Genomic DNA, 19,393 nt, shown 5'->3' on the forward strand with positions numbered 1-19,393 from the left:
ATATTCTTCATTGATATCTGGTGTGCTCTTGTGATCCCTGGAGGCCTCATCTGTGTGGTGGGTCTGCCTTTCCATGCATAGTTGCTTTTTTTCAAAGGAGCCACAAAATCCTGGCCTTAACAATTACATGGTGTTTTCATCCACGTGCAAGACACTCCCCTTGAGTTACAGTTCTCCATGTTGGTGCCAAGTGTTTTTACTGATCCACATCCCAGCTGTGTCCACCCAAGAGAAGAGTAGAACTTCCTTAAGCTGGTATCAATAACGAAGTCCCAATAAGCCTTGAAACATAGCCACAGGGAAGCTATTCCAAATTACAGTGTGCCAGAGTTTTAATATATTCCTGACTGAGAAAAATTTTTGGTTCAGCATTGCCAGAGAAAAAAGAGCTGCAAACTGAATGAAGATGCGATTCCAACATACCTTTGTTCCCACAGCAAAAATGGCTCCGTGTACTTTTTTTCATCCTACCCTTTCCTCTCTCTTCTTCCCAATCACAATAAGGCAGAGGATGCAGTGGAAATGATCCTGCAGAAAACAAAAAAAGAAAACAAGCAACCAATCAAAAAACATTCCCCACTTCCCCCAAGCAAAACAATCAGTGGTGGTAGAGGACAGACCTCTTCATCTTTCCATACTCTCCACTTTGCCCACCTTCTCTCTCCCTCGAAAGATAAAATACACGGAAGGGCACTTTTGATCTCTCTTCTGCTTCCTCCTCATTCCCCAAAGGCAGTTTGGGTTACAGGTTAATACAGATATTTATTAGGTTCTTATAGGCACATCTGAAAACACCTTTTCTAGTAACACCTGAAGCCACCAAAAAATTAGACCTGATGCTGGTGGGATCTGACAAGGCAGAGCTCTCTGACTGGGCTGCTGGCATCAGGATTCTCCCCAGTGGAAAAAAAATCTGAGGCTGTTGCTTCTTTTTATTTCTTTCCCACTCGAATGAAGAACAGCTCCCTAGAGGTGTTTATTCAAAGGTGCAAGAAGCATTAACAAACAGCTCCTCCAGGGATCAATCAAATCCTGGCTCCCTCCTGGACTTACATCCTGTGGCAGACCATAGGCTGCTAATCAAGCTTGTTCTACAGCAAACCATGCTTCATATGGGCTCTTCCTCACTCCCTTATAACTCCAGGCTATTATTATTTTTCCTAAAACCAGCTACATAAATATTTACTCTTTTTCACACTGAAAGGTGTATTTAGTTCCAACTTATTCCAAAGTCCGTAGATGGCAGTTTCCAGCTTCAAGCAAGTACGTGTTAAATCTACGCCCTGTGCTTGACCGAAAAGATGCAGAATCATTTCTGAGAGCTGGAAAATCTAGGCTGTAGAATAATATAACCTTTTTATTCCTTTTCAGGATGCCAGACCCTAAATTCATTTTATTATTTATAGACAAACTGCTTCATACAGCATTGGAGGCTTTAAAAATGTATTATCTCTCATGCGCCTCTCCTCTCCCTCCCCTTGCACAGTTGGATTGGTGGTAACTAAGGCAACCCAGCTGCACAGCCTGAGAGGCACAGAAAATAGTACCAGTAATGACTTCTTTTTGTTTTAAATCCCAGAGTTTCTAGAGTACAAGACAATGTTGAGCAATAGAGAAACTCCAAAGAGGATAATTTGAAACAATGAGCTGATTCTTTTACTGCCATAAATTTACCTCAGCCAAGAACTTGGCTGCAGGGTCTGAGTACCAAAGATGAACCGTGTGATCGTTTCTCCCCTTCCTGATGGGTGGAAAACATCACACAGGCAACTGAGCTCATGTTTCTTCGACCAGTCAAACTAGAATCCTCAAAAATAAAGCAAAGCAGTGCTTGCTTGGGGTTTGCTCTGTTTGGGACAATCAGATCCTTGGGAGAAATTTGGATCAAAGTTCTCCACATCAGACAGAGCAACCTTTCAAGTGAGGTCTCTTATCTAGAAATCGCATTTGAAGATGGAGCACATTCATTTGTCTTCCATCTAACACATCTGAAAAAAACCCCCAAAATAACATTCATCAGCTGCTTCATTTCAATACTCTGAAATGCAGCTGGAGAGGAGCTATAGCTAGCAACAGCTACTTGCTCCAGCAGTGATTGAAAAGCCTCCTGATGCTTTTGCCTCTATTTGCAAGATTTTGTGGGTCCACGGGCTCTCCCAGAGAAATGCTTATCCCCACATGGGTGGATGTGTCCTTTGAGAGAGAAACAGGGGAGGAAAGGAGGCTGATTGCTGGAGTGGGCAGCAGCTGCAAGAGACGCAACCTAGGTGCTTGCTGTCCACTAGAAGGGAAAGCTTTGGCCAGCAGCTGGCTGAGGAACACTGTCAGGGGAAAAACAAAAATTAAAGATATTATATTGCAAGGGGTAAGGCAGCTCAACAGGAATGAGAGCCATTGCTTTCAGGAAAAAGAGAAAACTTATGGTGGAATACCTTTCTCATGCTCAGTGCATAGATGGATGCACTCTTCCAGATCTTCTATGAGCTCTTAAATATCTTGGGAAGACTTTGCTGAAACCTATTTACCTAAGGCTGAAATAAAGTTAAACAACATTCTTCTCTCTAGCCTGTTTTTCCTCTCTTTTTTTGCAGTTCTTTTGCATTCAGCGCATTTTCCAGAATCATATAACATGTTTTCACAACTGATTATTTTCCCTGAGTTTTATTTTTGTATTTATGGGCTTTTGAAACCAAGCTCCCTTAATACCCTGTAGCCTTGGGAAATCCTGCCTATGTGACAGCTCACAAATCTGTGCAATACAAAGCAATACTATAATAAGATTGAATTCTTGATGCTGTCATTATTCTGAGCAGCTGTTGAGATTGCAGAAACCCGAATGGCAAATGAAGGGATGCAAAGGGCAACTGTGTGGGGCATGAAGCCGTGCTACCATTGTACTGGTACAGGCTTATCAACACCAGGTTTTGTATGAATGTTAAAATGCTGATGTTACTGCTCCAGACACAGGTTTTACCCTTCGTTATTGCAGTATCCAGGAGGGATTTTTAAACTGAGATTCCTTTCCAGGGGATTTGTTGTGTCATGCAAAGAATAAGAATCTAGAGTCTATCTATTCCTTTCAGTGACCAAATTATGTTTATATCTATAATTTTCCTATATTGCCAATGATTAATGGAACTCAGATTTTACAGGATTTAAATCCCAGAGTTTGAAAACGAAATATGAGTATTTACTTTTGACTCATCCTAGTTGTACCACAAACTTGTGATGGCACATTTATGTCCTTCATATTTGTCACTCCCAAAAGCTGCAGTTTATCCCTCAGGCAGAGATGATCGACTGTGTAAAGGAAACTTGCACTATTTGTCACAGGTCCTATTTTTGGTGATAAGTCTATCTGGCAATCCACTGGAGGCAGACTGGATCAGAACCTCTCACAAACCAGAGCTTACAAATTCATCAGTGGAGGCCAGACATTAGGAAGTACTGGTTAACACGCTGGTCCTGGACTGCCAGGCTATTTTCTTTCTTTGTGGTTTGGATTTTTTTCCCCTCACCCATAAATATCAATTTGGTCAGTACACACCAATACAACTCAGCAATTAGTGTTTCAGAGCGTCTGAGGTCCATGGACAAGGAAAGATCATTTAAAGGAGAGTTTCCTATGAGTGAATAGAAGGGGAAGAAGAGAGGCTGAGACAGTGTGTTAGAAAAGACACCCATAAACAGTTGATTATTGGGTGCCCTCACAGCAGCAAAACAACTGGTGCTTCAGAAAGCTGTGGGATTTCAGTAGGTCCTGTGCTGTCCTGACCAGCCATGTGAGGATCCTCCAGCTTTCCACATGCTCTTACAACAAGCTAGGTTGGCTTGGTGGCTGACACTTTCTCCCTCTGGCAAAGCACAATTATTCTCAATGGGTGTGGCCCATGGCAGATTTCAAATAATTCCTCAGTCGTTGAGTAATCAGTTACTTGCTGGGGACATCCCAGGCTCATTTGACTTCTGCAGCACTTCAGCATTTGCAGCTGGTCCAAGACATGCACTTGCAGTTCACTCCCACTCTCAGATGGGTAGAGTTCCCCAGGGATGTTGGGAGGCTGGGGCCAGTTCCACATCCTCCTCATCCCTGATGTGTGAAAGGACTTCTCTGTTGTGCCTTCCCCTCAGATCCCAATAATGTCTCCTCTGTCTCCAAACAGGAGATTCAATAGTAATACTGGACCACAAGTGGAAAGGCAAGTGAATCCTCCTCTTGAAGCCAAACAATCCCTCCATGAATTCTGAAGCCATGAAGTAGAGGAAAATAAACGTAGCTGTGATAAATCCTTTCTCCAATGCATTGCAGCTTCTGGTGAAGCCATTATGACATCAGACATATGGAAAACTGGTGGAAAATATGAAATGTTTGCCTCTTTCATGATAACTCTGCAACTGCTATGAATAAGAAAATTGTGTTCATCTGTTTACACAGATTTCTCATCTCTTGCACAACGTACGTGAGGATGTGTCCATGGTTAAAAGTTGTCACTGGTAAATGCACTCCCTCATGAGCCTCACACCACTCTGTAAAAGACCTGTGAATGCAAGCCAGCTCTTGTTTGGATTGCCCTTCATCAAGTCTGGAAAAAATTAAGAGGAGAGATAATTTTAACCGTGCTGTGACTTCCAAGCTAGCTAGATAACAAATTGGGCTAACAAGCACTGTAATTAGAAATGTCTGCTCAGAAAGTTCACCAAGAAGCCGAGTTCTTCTAACGAGAAACTTTCTGTAATATTAATATGCTTATATTATGCTGAATATCTCCCCTCCATTTTAACAGGAAATCCGAAGGCAACAATTTCTTCCTTTTTCTTGGTTTCAGTTAATCTCGCAGCAAAAGTAACCTAATTATACTGACTGTATGATTGCTTTGACAGAAAGCATGTTAATTTAAAGCACTGTTTAACATAAAGCTGCCTGCCATATAATTACACTCCATTCACATGTTTACTAATTTTCCTCAATATAGTTGATTTCTGTTATTAGCCTCAACATTTTGTTAACATCCAAAACACTGGAGATCTGCTTTGCAAACTCCAATAAACATGCAAAACCGAGAGTAGCACAAGTGTTCCTTAATGGTCAATGTGAAAAAGAAAAATCTCTCTTATTATTCCTGCATTCAAAGAGTATTTGAAACTAGTTGCAGTACTTAAATGTCTAAATCCATCCTCATCGCCAAAACCCCTCGCTTAGAGCTACTGTGCACGCCGTTCACCAGGGTGTTATTTTCACCTTTCAAATGCCGCTGGAGCTCAGTAAAAACAAAACACATTGTAAGCTGCCTGTGAGCAATAAAAAGATAATGTGTATACATAAGATTGTTCTTCTCATGTGTTAAGCACCTGATAAAAATTCTAATCTGGGAAGTTAACATGCTAGGCCTAGACTGTAAACTAAATGAACTCAATGAGATGCGTGCATGCATTCAGTAATTCCCAGCCTATCTAGATAACTCGCTCCAGCTAACTTTGCAAGGGGAATGTAAGCAATTACACATGCCCACCCACAAACACACTCCTCCCTCACTTTTTGTTGAAGCTGAAAGATGCTGGTCAGAGGAAATATATTGGAGAGACAGACAGAAGAAAAAACACAGAGGGAATTAGGGAAGAAGAGAAAGTTATGGCAACTGCCTGTACAGGTTTGTTGGGTGTTTTTGTCTCTACCTCCCTTGTTTCTAAAATCATTTGTTTCTGTTACTGATACTCCAGTACAGTTTAATTGTCAGAAACTCAAAACGAAGCCTGGGCCCCAGCACAGACGGATAGGTCTTTCCACTTCCAACCAGAGAAGCCAAATTACAGACCTCACCCTCAGCTCCTGCTCACACCAGTGGTACCTTTGGGATCTGATGTGGTGGCTGAGCTGCTGGACTACAGGGCTTTGAGAAGAATCACGGGGAAGGTTGTTTATTTCTTTGAAAAAGGCTCAGAAGAGGCATTTCTTTCTGCTACATCCTGTATGGAGAGAAGCTGGATTCCAGTCATGCACTTTGAGAAATCAATGAGGAATGCCTGTCCCCAAAATACAACTGCTGGGATCTTGGACTTGCTTTGTTCTTTTCCCTCATATCCACAAAGCTCTGAAAGGAGGAAAATGTGTCATTGCTCACAAACCCAACATTTTCCCCGTGATTTTTCAAAAGGCTTTACAGAGACACCCTGTGTAAGGATCTGGCCTTGACGACATTTACACCAGGTTTCTCTTTCCAGTCCATCAGTCTCTCCCATTTCATTTTAAGCGTGCGAAGCCAGTCAGAACTGTTTATTTATAGGCGTAGATGTTCATGGCTGTATAAATTAGCTGTTATTACTGAAGGAGGTGCCGCCCACTCGCCCAGAGCAGCTGCACAGGAGCCCTTTCATGCTGCTCCACGGAACGCAGCCCCAGCGGGCAGGGAAACGACGCTGTCCCAGGCAGACGAAGGGACCACGGCTCAACCCCCTGGGCGAAAAAACAGCAATTAATTTTTTCCACAGTGCAATCTGCAGCATGACAACCACAATTATCTAATACTGTTTAGACCTGCCACTTGCATTTGGCAGAGAGAGAGAGAGAAAATGAAGGATTAAATTCACCAGAAGAAAAAAACCCACCCAGACTAGAACCTACCCCTGGACTTTTGTTTTATAAGATTAAGCGATATTTGTATAGAGGGGGTGAGGGGGAGGGGACAGGGGGAGGGGATGGAAGTGCAAAACTGGTTGCTATTTGAGACAGAGCACCATCAGAAAATAAGAACCCATCACATACAAACAAACACTGAGCTGTTTCCAGCAGAAACAGCTGGAAAGCAATATCCACCACCACGAGGAGCTTTCATCTTAACTCACACCTTTGTAACAGTTTACTTCCACAAAAAGCATAGGCAAGTGCTAATTTATTCCCTCCCAGTTTCCCACACAAATTTCTTAGTTTGGGTCTCGGCCAGAGCTTCAGGGTCACAATGTGACCTCAACAACATAATTTAAGATTGTTCCAAGCCTTCAATGGAACTACTGAGGATTTACTTTGATGGATATGGAGCCAGGATCTGGCATGCAGAAAATATGCATTTACATTCTACCAAAGTGTCTAAAATAGTTGCCCAGGGATGCTGAAATTCAATTTGAGACCTTGTATTCACTTGGCAGAGCACATAATTACATATTTTGTGCCACAAAATTAACCAGAGTCTCAGGGGTATGGGTAAGAGACGGCTTAGAATCAACCATGAGAGCCAAACTAAGACCTACTTCCCAGGCAAGTTATTCAGTAAATATTGGAAAAAAATCATTGCAGTCATAGATAGGTTCATAATAATTTTTGTTAGTATTTAATCTTCCTGATTATCTGTAGTAACCTCTTACCTCAGAGGAAGAGGCTATCGGCAGTGTGGATTCATTTAAATAACCCCAATATCAAGAACTACTCTTGAACTAAAGCTCCTGCTTTACAGCTAAAAACTGTTCTTGAATTAACCATTTGGAAAGAATCAGGTAAAACCCAAATACAATTAGAATAGGCCAGACATCAGAACAAGTGGTTAAAAGCCCTAAAGCAGAATTTTTGCCTTTTAAGGTCTCCAGAGACCCTACACTGCAAGGAGTTCAATGTTCCTGAAAAGCAAACCAAATTCCTTTAGTGTTTGATGTCACAGTTCTTCAGTTTAGATTTCAGACATGGTGAGCCTCAAAACAAGGGTTTGAGTTAAACCCCTAGGATATGGCCCATTAATAGTTCTGAACTATAAAATTTAATGGTAATACTTGGTGTTTCAAATGTCACTTTCTATCAAATGCTCTCAAAATATAAACATAAAGCTGCCTGCCTTGTTTACGAAGCTTTAAGCAAAGCTTCAAGTTCCTTTCACCTTGAGAGGGTAATTTCCTCAGTACCTGGAGAACAGCACACATATAAGAGAATAATGCTTTATTTTACACCTAAGACAAGCAGAATTACCTCCTCCAAGGAAGCAGGACAATATGGTTTCACTGTTGGTATGGACTAGGTTCCTTAGGCAGAGAAGAAACCAATATATACCAGGCAGAGAAGAAACCAATATATACCAACACAAGACTGCTTCTTGAGATGTTAGTTCGAGATGAGATGCTTTTTGAGATGTTAGTTCAAGTTTTTGGCGTGGAAACCCCCAGTGGGTGTGCAAAAGCATCAGTGCTCAAGGGGGGAAATGAAGACACGTGTATAAAAGGAGCTCCATCGTTAAACATTTCTTTCCATCAGCTGTGGACAGAGAGAAGCACAAGTGTGCTTCAAAGTGTGCTTCAAACGGGGAAGAACCACCCTTTCAATCATAGAGGTATTAAGGCTGGAAAAGATCTTTAAGATCATTAAATTCAAGCATTAACCCAGCACTGCCAAGTCCACCACTAAACCATGTCCCAAAATGCCACATCCACGCGTGTTTTCTACACCTCTAGGGACGGCGCTTCCACGACTTCTGTGGGCAGCCAGCTCCAGCGCCTCCAGCGCTCCATGTCCTTGCTGTACCGCGGCGCCCAGACGCGGACACAGCACCGGGGGCGCGGCCTCACCGGTGCCGAGCACCCGCCGCACTCAGCACAGCAGCGGCAGCGCCAGAACCAGCGCGGCACAGCCCGGCAGCTCCACTCCGCTGCGGCCGCTCCGTGAGGGGCAATTCCCGGCAGCTCCGCTCCACCGGCGGTGCCGGCGCTGCGGCCGCTCCGTGAGGGGCAATTCCCGGAGGGAAGCGCGGCGGGGCGGGAGCGCGGCTCTCATCCCGAGGCGGCACAGCGCCCCCTGGCGGCGGCGCGGCGCCATCGCCCTCCCGCCCCCTCTGCCCTGAGGGGCCCGGGCGGGAGCGGAGATCCCGGGGCGACTCCCGGGACAGCTCTGCCGGCCCCCAGCGCCGGGAAGGGCTCTTTCCCACCGCGGAAAGCCGCCGTGTCCTCCCCACAGCAGCTCCTTGCATCGCCCATGGGTGGGTGATTTCAGCGTTTCAGGGGTTCAGCAGCCTCAGCGTTCTAAGCTGAGTAATTCCCCTAAACTGAATCATTCCATCAGGACACGCCTGATGGATGCTCAGGGATGCAGCAGCTCTGGAGCACGGGGGCAGTCCTTTGGCACTGGCGTTCTTGCACTCGCACATCTGCGAGCCCAAAGCAGCCCCAGCCCGAAAGCGAATCCCCGCGGTGTCCCAGTGCGGTGCCTCACAGGCAGCCAACACCACCTTATTAAGTCAAAAGCACAGGAAGAGGGAGAACAAATAGAATGTCATTTTGATCAACACATCTAACAATTATGCGCGAGAGAAAAAAACCCAAAATTTAATACAGCCCATTGTTTTTGTCCTTAGGTTCAGTTTTGTGGATGCTTTGCACTTCTTTCATTTTTCCCCCTCTTTACCACGCCCCTCCCCCCCCCCGCCTTTTTTCCCCCTTTTTTAAAAAACAGATGTTGCCAAATGTTTTTGAATCACACATACTCCAAAATGCCTCAGAATCATTTGTGGAACCACCCCCAGGCTCTAAACCCTTATATCACTGATGCAGCCTCCTTGTTGCTAGCTTGCCAAACAATAGCCATTGTTCCTGAAGGGTCCAGCCAAAAATAATATGATGTGCAACTGCCTTCCCACTGTTGTCTTTGCAAAACTACTTAAAAGTTCCAGAGATGCCTTTACGGATGGTGTACAGTACAAATAAATCCGAAAGGAGCAGAACAATTGGAAAAGCTTGTAGGAACATTGGAAGTGGGTGGAGTAGAAATAAAAAAATTGTGGGGGGTGAAAGAGAGGAAAGCATTATGAGAAAGAGTTTATATTAAATGATAGTGAAGTGTTTAGTTATGCAGCTGGTTTTGTGTTGTTGCGGAAGTGAAACCACAAATATTTTAGTATTCATATCACTACAACTTGCATATAATTAGCGAGTTTGGTAGCTGTGCAATTGCACCTTAAATGATTCTTTTATGCAGCTTTGATTTTGGAAAGAATCACTATGAATGAAGATTTGGGAGGGAATAGAAAATGGCTACCATTCCTGCTTGGAGAAATACAATATCTGAAGAAGAAATATCTGGAAATCATAGGGGTCACAGACCCACAGCTATATATATATATAGCCTGTAGCTTATGGACAGTCTGGTCTGTATTGAATTCAAAATGTAAGCATTGAGGCGGGGGGGGAAAAAAAAAGAGTTATTTTGAACTGCCATCATAAAAATTGAATTTATTTCTTATGTGTAGTTCATTACATACCAGTGAAGGATCAGCTTGACCTTTCTGCTATTAGTAGTCCAGGCCATGAAAGAAGCTCCTTCATGAACCAATGGAAGTTCATACTGTTGTTCTCTGTGTAGTACATCTCTGGATACAAAGATCACGCATCTTCCGTCAGCAATACATTTATTGATAAAGAAAGCCCTGCAAGGCAGGTCAAATCCACAGGCACACTGTGTGTGGTGTGAGAATCGACTCTCAAGTGTTCCTTCGCATTTCTACTTCTAATCATCGATTCTATTTAGTCATCCTGAGTCTCAGTCCTAGACTCTGATACAAATTCAGAGCTGAACTTTGACCGCAGTCCTGAACAGAGGTATAGGAAAAAACTGAGCAAGTGAAAAAAAGTCACCACAACTACTTCAGAGGAAAGTTAATTGAAAAAGAAAACCCACAACATTCTGGCAAATATCAAAGCTGATATTTCTACAAAATGTAACTCAATTATGAGGTATTTACTAATCACATCATATTTATTGTTAACAAATTGTTGCAAGTGCCTGCTACAATGGGCCTCTGTTTAGCCATTACTGGCTGCTTGACAAATGATCTGTGGTGTTAGAAGGTCACAGAAAGAAGTTGAGAAGCACTGGGACGGGGGAAAAGGGAAGGGAAAACCCCAAAACCCAATTATATAGGAAGACAAAATTGTGGGAGAATCTCCGATATGCTCTTTAAGTATAGCCATCCCTTATAAGGAAGAAAATCATTACCAACATCAAGCACAGCCTGTGGGCAAAGCCTGTGCCACTCAGATGTACCCCCAGCGTGTGTCCCTGGTGACGTGTCCGTGTACTCATCATGCAAGTATGTCCCACTCAATGTACAGCTGCAGCGTCTTCCTCCCTGGGGGACACGGCATCTATATGTCCAGAGAAAAAACACGTGGGCCCAGGTCTGACCCCCCGACCTCCACATGCTGCAAGCTGCTTCCAGAGCTGAGGGAAAGGAAATGACCCAGAGGAAACAATGCAGGACATCATTCCGTGAGTGCACTCTTGTGGTCAGCTGGGAAAACAAAAAACCAAACCAAGAAATGAAACAGTCATGACAGAAATTAGGTTGATCTGGTCATTACACTGACAGAAAAAATGCCTTTCCTTTTAGTGGTTGTGGTGCCTTTTAGGAGTTTCTGTTTTGTTTTGCGGAATTGCTGGCGTTTGGAGTTTCCTGATTATCAGAGCCCTCCCAAAGCACTCCTACACTCTCTGTCTGTGCATGTGAGTGCTGTCTCCTATTCCCCAATGAAAAAGGCATTTTTAACAAATTGATAAGACAGAATTTTCCCATACAGTCACTATCAGGCAAGCAGAGCACTGCATGACGTGTTAGAAATGAAAAAATGTGCTCTAACTTGGACTAGCCCTCCGGTTCCTCCCCCTTCCTCATCCCTGGGTCAGAGCCAGATAGAGAAACATCTCCCAATCTACAGCACTCACATTCCTGAAGCAAATGCCAGATGCAGTCCTGTGCCCTGGGTTTGATCCATTTGCCCACCTATGTTAACTGTTGGGGAATTTCAAGGAAGCAGGAAAAACAGCAGCTGAAGGAATGAAAAACCAGCCACTGTATCCAACACTGGCAGCAAGCACACAAAATCTATGTGCTGTGTCTTCCTTGTGTGTTGCCCCATAGGCTTTGAGGAGCTATCAGTAAAGCCTGATTTCCCTCATACAGATGGAAAATATCTGAGACCTGAGCTTGTAATGAAAACCATGCTTAGACAGGGGTTTCTATAGGAGGGTTTTTCTATGCCTCATTCTAGGGAATGAAGCACGGGGCAAAGTAGAATTCCCTTTTTGCTAGCATACCATCTATAAAACAGCTAAAATGTCCAAAGCATTGAAGAGGAGATTTAGCTTTGGGCAAGAAGTATTGTCACAGAATAATTTAATAATTAATGGAGGGGTTCTTTCATTTAACTCCAGTTGCAGTGAGCTTTCGGTTCTCCTTGGTGTTGGGAGCAGCCAGGGCTTTCCAAGGGTGGGCAGCACGAGGCAGCAGGTTATATCTGTCAACAAGGCACTGTATGGGCCAGCTTAAAAACCTCTCTTCCTGCCATTGTTATCCTTAAAGCCCTGGAATTTCATCCAAATGGATTTGACCCCTTGCAAAACAGCCTGTGCATACTTCCCTGATTAGGGTATTCCTGTTGGATGAAAAGAAGGGGGTGGAAGTGGAAGAAGAGTGGCTTTCTCCACCTCTGCCCAAGCAACACAAGTGTCCTGCTGCATGCTGGACTCCAGGATGGGCACATGGCTTTGAGGAAAACCAGCTTGTCCATTGTCCAGTGGGGGAGCAGGTCTGAGCACCTCAGGCGTGCCCCACAAGCAGCAACTGCTAAAGGGGGGAGAAAATAACTCAAAGGAGTTGAGTTCTTCACCCTGCTTGCATTTGCTTGTGGAAGAAAGTTGTTAGTCATTTTGACCCAATCTTTAGGAAAGGTCTTTTATTATGGCATATTCAAGTCTGAAATGCATTGTGCTTTCCCATGGTGCAGCTCTCAGTCTGCCCTAATGCTTTGCCATGCTTGCAGGTAGTTCTCAAACCTCTCCATCTATTTCCTCCCTCATTTTTGTGCTAGTCTTTGCCCTGCTAAATTCCCTGTACCTGACTAGATGATCTCAAAATTTCATATTACTCAGAAAAATTATTGATTAGTATTGCCATCTGCTTCCAGCTCTCCCACCTTGTTTTTCTCCATTCTATTTCCCCAACCTTCCTACAAAAGGAACTTCACAGTTTCTTCCTTGACAGGGCTGCTGATGTCGAGGACAGGCCACTGCTACCACTTCAGCTCTATCACTCAGCATATCCCTCTGCCCATACATGAAGGTGTTCAATAATCAAACTGGATTTTTTGGAAATAGAAGAGCACTTAAAGCAAAAACTACCTTCAGCACACCTGAAACTAAAAGGTTTGGACAGAACATTCCAGACTTAATCAGAAGAGGATCTGGGTCTTCTCACTTCTGGCACAAGACTTCATTCCCTTTGTCTTCACTAGGCTTTGGATCAATGCGTGCAAAAAATACTTCCACTGGGCTTTAACCTTGGCCATTCCCCCAGCTATGCACTCCTGTACAGCCCTGTGCTGTTATTGTGGTTCTAATTAGCAAAGGTTACACAGCCATATCTATTGTTTCAGCAAAGCTTGGGCCACGAAGTTCACATGATCATACTGAGCTGAAAATAGAGGTTATCAAGCAATCAAGCTAAGCACATTACTTGCAATTAGAGCTCCTTATTTGTTTTATTCTCATGCACTCACCTTTTTGTCCTGCCTTCCTTTCTCCCTACTGCCAGCATACCTCTTGGAGCAGTGCTGCAGCTTTGCTGTGAGCAGTGACCCTGCAACGTGTAGGCAGCTGAATTAAACCCTATTGCTGTACCCATCTAAAGTGACATTGGGACAGGAGTGACACAGGTCTGCCTTGGCAGCTACATGGCAGTAAATGATATTACAGCAAAGACACACCACTGGAAAGGACAAAGCACATTGAGTTAAACCTCAAGCCAGGCTGTTGGTAGGCAGTGGATGCAAATGATTGACTGAGAGTTCTCTCTGTGCCAAAACAATAATGAGATATTATGAGAGATAAAAAGGGATTTGGACATTGTTCCCCTTTCACTCTCAGCCAGAGTACAAAGAAACAAGCATCACACATGCACACATTCAGGTATTTTGAAACAAAAGTGCACACAGAATATTGAAATTGTGCAACCAACTCTGTTCTTAGCATCACTGTCAGTACTTGTGTAAACCACTATGGCTATATAGCTATATATGGCTGTTTTCTTATTTACATTTCACTCATCTTGGACTCTGTTGTTGAATGAGACCATTTTACTTTTATACTCAGTCTGTCATGTTTTTGATTCTAAGGAGATAGCATGAGGTAGTTATGGTTGGATCACTGTGATGAATACTAATATTCAAAATTTGCAAAAAGCTTAAAATAGATTGTTAATTGAATTAGTTCAATACCTGGAAACTATTCTATGGATAGTGTTACCTGTTTAAGCCCTGCTTGTTTCAGTTTAATTGTGCCTCTTAGAGATTCAGGTTACTGATAAGTGTGGTCTGCCACCACACTCTGCTTTTCACTGACTTTAAATGCCATGCTGAAAAACTGTGACATTAAAGGTACTTCAACCTGGGGTTCTTTTTGTTTGTATTCTGCCCAGAGACCCCTTAAATCCTATGCTGTTCTCAAAAGCAAAGTGATGTCTAGAATCTCTTTTTTTGGCTTTTGTGCTCCATTTATGAAAAAGATTTCCTCATAATTAAGTGACACTAGAACAGTGGACTCTAAACCAAGATGACATCCCTATCATGGGAGGAAAACTAGGGGCTTCCAATGTGGCTGCTGCACTCCATAGAAACAGCTTGGTGCTACAGCCTCTTCCCAGAGACCACCTTTTGTTCTTTAACTTCTCCCACTAGTTTATTCCTCAACAGCTTCTCCGTATGGAGGAACCTTGAATAGCTTTTCTTGAGCTCTCTAGCTTGAGAGAAAAGGTTGCCAGCTGTCCTCAAATCTAGCTGTGATCACTCCACCAAAACTTGCTTAAAGTGGGACACATAGGTCTGTTGCGAGCCAAATACTTTTTGCCTGTCATGGAGTGGTTACTTCCTTTCTCATAAATACAACCACAGAAAAATCACATTCCATTTAATTAAATAGTAAGATTTATCCTTTTCTCAAGAATTAGAGGTGTTTCAAATACGGTGATGAAAACAAACTTTTCTAGAGCTCAGAGCAAATGAAACCAAGTCCTTGAAAACAACTATTCTTGGAATATCCCAAAATGAACCTTAAGAGAAAAGATGCAGGCAATTCTTTGATAAGAGGCAAGAGGTCAGATCTGATATAGCAAGCAGAAAATTTTTGTTCTTTCTCAAAAAATAAGGGGGGAGATCTAATCAGGATTCCTCAAAAAACTGTGCAAGAACGGACTTACAAATAAAATGGTAATTGTGAATGGTAATTCTGCTCTTCTCAAACATCTGTTTTGTTTTTCCAGGTAATGCATTGTTAAGCACAGTATTGATTAGCTTTGATTTAATGCAGGTTCTCCTGTGACTACTTACCCATAACAATGAAGATTTTTCCTCCCTAAATGGAAATAAAAAGCAATAACATTTTAGAGCAGTAGATATCAAACCCCATGGTGGCTTATACCTGGAATATAAGAGTTCAGAAATTAAAATAAAAAATACTGTTCATTCTTAATAAACCAAAATTTAAATACTCCCTTTATTATACCTACTTTTTTATTTCCCTTCCTAACTTCCACATTAATAAAGACTGTAGCTATAATAAAGTCTGGGAAGCTAATGGAGACATAAAGTACCTTCAGAACCACGTTGGAGTGGTAAATATCAAACATATTTCATTTGACTCCATGTAAGAGAAACACCTAGTTGTCCTTTCCCAAGCAAATTTTTGTGGTTCTTTAAGAACACAGAACTGTTTGCATTTTATAAAAACTGGTGCCACTTATGGAAAGAAATGAGGGCTTTCTAATACAGTGATTTCTAATACAATTCATCCGTCCCTGTAGGAAATTCATATTGTAATGAAAAATGAGCAGCATAGCTTAGTTGTACACTGGAGACTTTTTGCTAACTATTTCATTCCCAAGTTCTGAAAAGGCTTGCAATTAAATCTGGCAGGCACAAGAAATTACATAACATGAGGGTCACACAGCACAGAGCTCCTGAGAAAGGCCAGAACAGCAGACACTCCCATCCCAGGCCTCTGCTGCCTCTCAAGGAACAGTGGCAAGAACACCTTATTGCACAAATGCCATTTATTTAATCTAGTTCAGGCTGTCCTCATGTGAGGCATCCAGTCACTGGATGGCTGAGCAGGACACAACAGGGGACACAGGAGCTAGGATGCCAGACAGATTGTGCAAGGGCACTTGACTGCTGAAATAAAGGTGAAAGATCATGCCACCTTCTACCCCTTCTGGCAATGGCCCTGAGTCCTGTTCCATGTCTGTTCAGCTGACTCACTTATACACATGTAGAGAGCAGAGAGGAGCAGTGATGTAAAGCCTTGGTTGGCATTTTGGAAAGGTCTTTGGTTGAGTTTGTTCCCCCTGCCTCACCCCAGGAATAGTATTTCTATTTCTGTCTCTGCCACTTCTCCATCTCTAATGGCATCTTTAATGTCAGAGTAAGAAAGAAGTATAGCAGAGTGAGATTTGGAAGCTACTACAAACCAAACCCTTTTGCTAAATCTGTCTCTGCATTCCCAATTTCTATAAGTACAGGTTGAGACCAATATGAAGTTGAAGAGACATCTAAAAGCCCCATGTTACTTCACAGCCTTTGAACCAGGTTTTCAATTATTTTCTTTCTTTTTGTGTGAAAGGGTTCAATGAACCTAAAAGAGCATTTTATTAGAAATTTTTAAAGTGCTTAAAAAACCACAGTGGTGTAAGGACATCAGTTGGAACTCTGTGTAGTGGATACAAAAATATTTTAACACCAAGGCTGGTGTTATAGACTTACTTTCTATTCCACAACTTGCTCCTGTTTTCTTCCTTTTTGGTCTCCTACGTGTTGTACATATTCATGGCAGTCTTCCAGTGGTGAGGTTGCAATGATGGTGCAGACAGCAACCCTCACCTGCAACAGAAAATGAGCTTTTATTTATTCCATGAATATCCTATGCCATTTATAAATGCCAACTTGTTTGGTTGTGGATTTGGGTTTTGGGTTTTTTTTCCCATGATATATGCAATTTGGAGAACATGTTTGCTTCCTCAAAATGCTAAGCAGCTTCACAATGTCTCATAGGGAGGAAATATAACTAATAGTCATCTTTTAAAAAGTGACAACTGGCACATGAGTAGCAACTGTGCCTCATGCAGCATAATTGCTGGTATTTCAAAAGGTGACTTTTTAAGTAGGGATGTTTATAGGGCACCCTGCTGTCTGCATGCTATTTGAAAGTTGCTGAGGATTTGCGTGATTTTCTTTTAAATTTTTGTTTGTTTTCAGCTTTTATCTTCTCTGTAAAAGCAACACTTTGACATTAAAGCTGAGTTTGGCAGGCAATTTAACTCTCAAGTAACAAAGCTGTGGTCTCATATAGTGTCTGATATCAGAACAGAACATGGAGAGTAGAAATGAAACAGGGAGATTAATTCTAAAAATTATTTTAAAAGACCTACTTCTAAAATACTGTGTCTCTGTGTGAAAAAACAGCCATGTAAGAGAGAAGCATAAAATGAACATCTTTCTACCCAATAATTTTTACTGAAAATTCCTCAAGTGATGCATTTAAGTTACCTGCTTTCACCTCAAACAGGTTCAGAGGATCATGGACTAAGCCAGGTTAGAAGGAGCCTAAGGAGATCATCCAGTCCAGCCTCCTGACAAAGCAGAGTCAGCTGTGAACATGGGGGTTTTAAAAAACAAATCTCCCAATCTTTTTGTTTATATCCTAACCACCACTGAGGACTGGAAGGCAGCCTCCTCCTCATCAAGCTTTTGAAAACAATTACACAGGAATTTCTTTTTATTCTTTAGGTGCAAGGGTATTTATTTTAATATGACAGAACATGAAGCCTTTTCCATGGTGCAGTGAACAAGGCAGGGAAAGAAAAGCCTCTCTTGGTAAATAAATACATCAGCACATACAGGCAAGGACTCGTGGAGACAATGGAAATGTGGACACCTGACTTGTACCAGTTAACTCCAGGGAAAAGAGGCAAAAAACACTATTGCCTTGGACATCTATAGTTACAGCTTTGCCATACGGAATTACAGTGATGTAAGCCCAGACTAAGCAAGCTCATAATCAGACTTTTCAATCTAGTCAAAGGAGGTGTTGGGGAGAGGTAATGTTGACAAGTAACTAAAGTATAACTGAGACAATATTGTGAACAAGAAGTAGTAAAAGAAATCAGAAAAAATATTGCTCCCCCCCACCCAAACCTCCCTCAAGACAATAATTTTACTTTCAGGTCTGACTTTGATGCTGTTTTTCACATGTAGTGAACTTGAGTTTAAGCCCAGGACAGCTTAAGGGTTTCCAGGAAAGAAACTGGCTCAACAACAGAGTAATAAAAAGGTAAGGAAGTCCACATCATGTGCTGAATCCTGAATGTCTGCACAAGGAGTGAGCTAATGTGCAATGTGACGAAGTAGGAAGCTGCTAATGACAGACAAGCTCCAAACTGGATTGTTCCTGGGGATTCCCAGGTGCATATCAGATGAAAAAATAATAGCAGCAAGGAAAATGCAAGAAAACATTTTAAAAAAAGAGTATTCTTATGATTTCTTGGTTGTGTAACTGTCTCCATGGCCTCATCTTGAGTCACTTTTCCAAAGCTTTGTCAAGTCAATTGTAAATACACCTCCTAATGAAACAAAATTGCATTGGCAGGGAGAAAGATGTGGTAATCCAAAGGGTCTTTTCTATCTCTAATTACCATGACCTCAGCTGGACATGCCCAAAATCTTTTAGAGAGGAATGTGTGTTAACTTCCATGAGGACATGGGCCCCTGGGGAGGTGAATGTGTAATTGCTCCAGCAAAGAAACATCATCTAACTAGTCAGGAATGAAAAGTTATTGTACACTGAGCCAGTGTTAGTCCAGTTGAGAAATTTCTTGTCTTTTTTTTTTCCTTTATCATCAACAGTTTCATAGTGCGATCCATTTCAACTAGGCTTTCTATCCCACTTAGCAAAGAATCTCCCAGATTAGAAATATTTTTAAACTTCAGATGAACAGTTTAATTCAGTAGTATTTTATCATATTTTTTTTTACTTTATTATTATCAGATAAGCAAAATTTAGTTTTGAAAAGAAATTCCAACGTGTTTTCGATGATCTCTTCACTGAGAATGGCTCTCCTCTAAAAATCAGTGTCTGTAGTAATAACTAGAAATGACTGTACTGCTGTTGTTAATGCTACTTGAATGAAAAAGAACTTTTCAGGAAATCTTATGACTATTCCTATGCTGGAAAGTTTTTACCTAAAAAACCCCACGTTTTAGAAAAAATATTGGTATTTTTGTTAAGTTTTCAAACAACAAAGATTTTCTTTTAAATTGTTACAGAACTTTTCAGCAACATTACATGCAAGTTTTTTTATTTACATCTTTCTATTCAACAGGTACA

At 42.0% G+C, this 19,393-nt stretch overlaps 1 protein-coding gene across 1 annotated transcript in view; it reads left to right on the plus strand.

Moving 5' to 3' along the window:
* The window catches only part of ADTRP (androgen dependent TFPI regulating protein), a 30,484-nt gene extending 25,215 nt beyond the window's left edge, over window positions 1-5,269 (plus strand). Inside the window, exon 6 of the mRNA XM_058033831.1 lies at window positions 4,164-5,269. Coding sequence (XP_057889814.1) covers window positions 4,164-4,207 — 44 coding nt within the window. The 3' untranslated portion in view covers window positions 4,208-5,269. The remainder of the gene's footprint in view (window positions 1-4,163) is intronic.
* The last annotated feature ends 14,124 nt before the right edge of the window (window positions 5,270-19,393 follow it).

This window comes from Melospiza georgiana, chromosome 1 (assembly GCF_028018845.1).
Source record: "Melospiza georgiana isolate bMelGeo1 chromosome 1, bMelGeo1.pri, whole genome shotgun sequence".
Classification (NCBI taxonomy): domain Eukaryota; kingdom Metazoa; phylum Chordata; class Aves; order Passeriformes; family Passerellidae; genus Melospiza; species Melospiza georgiana.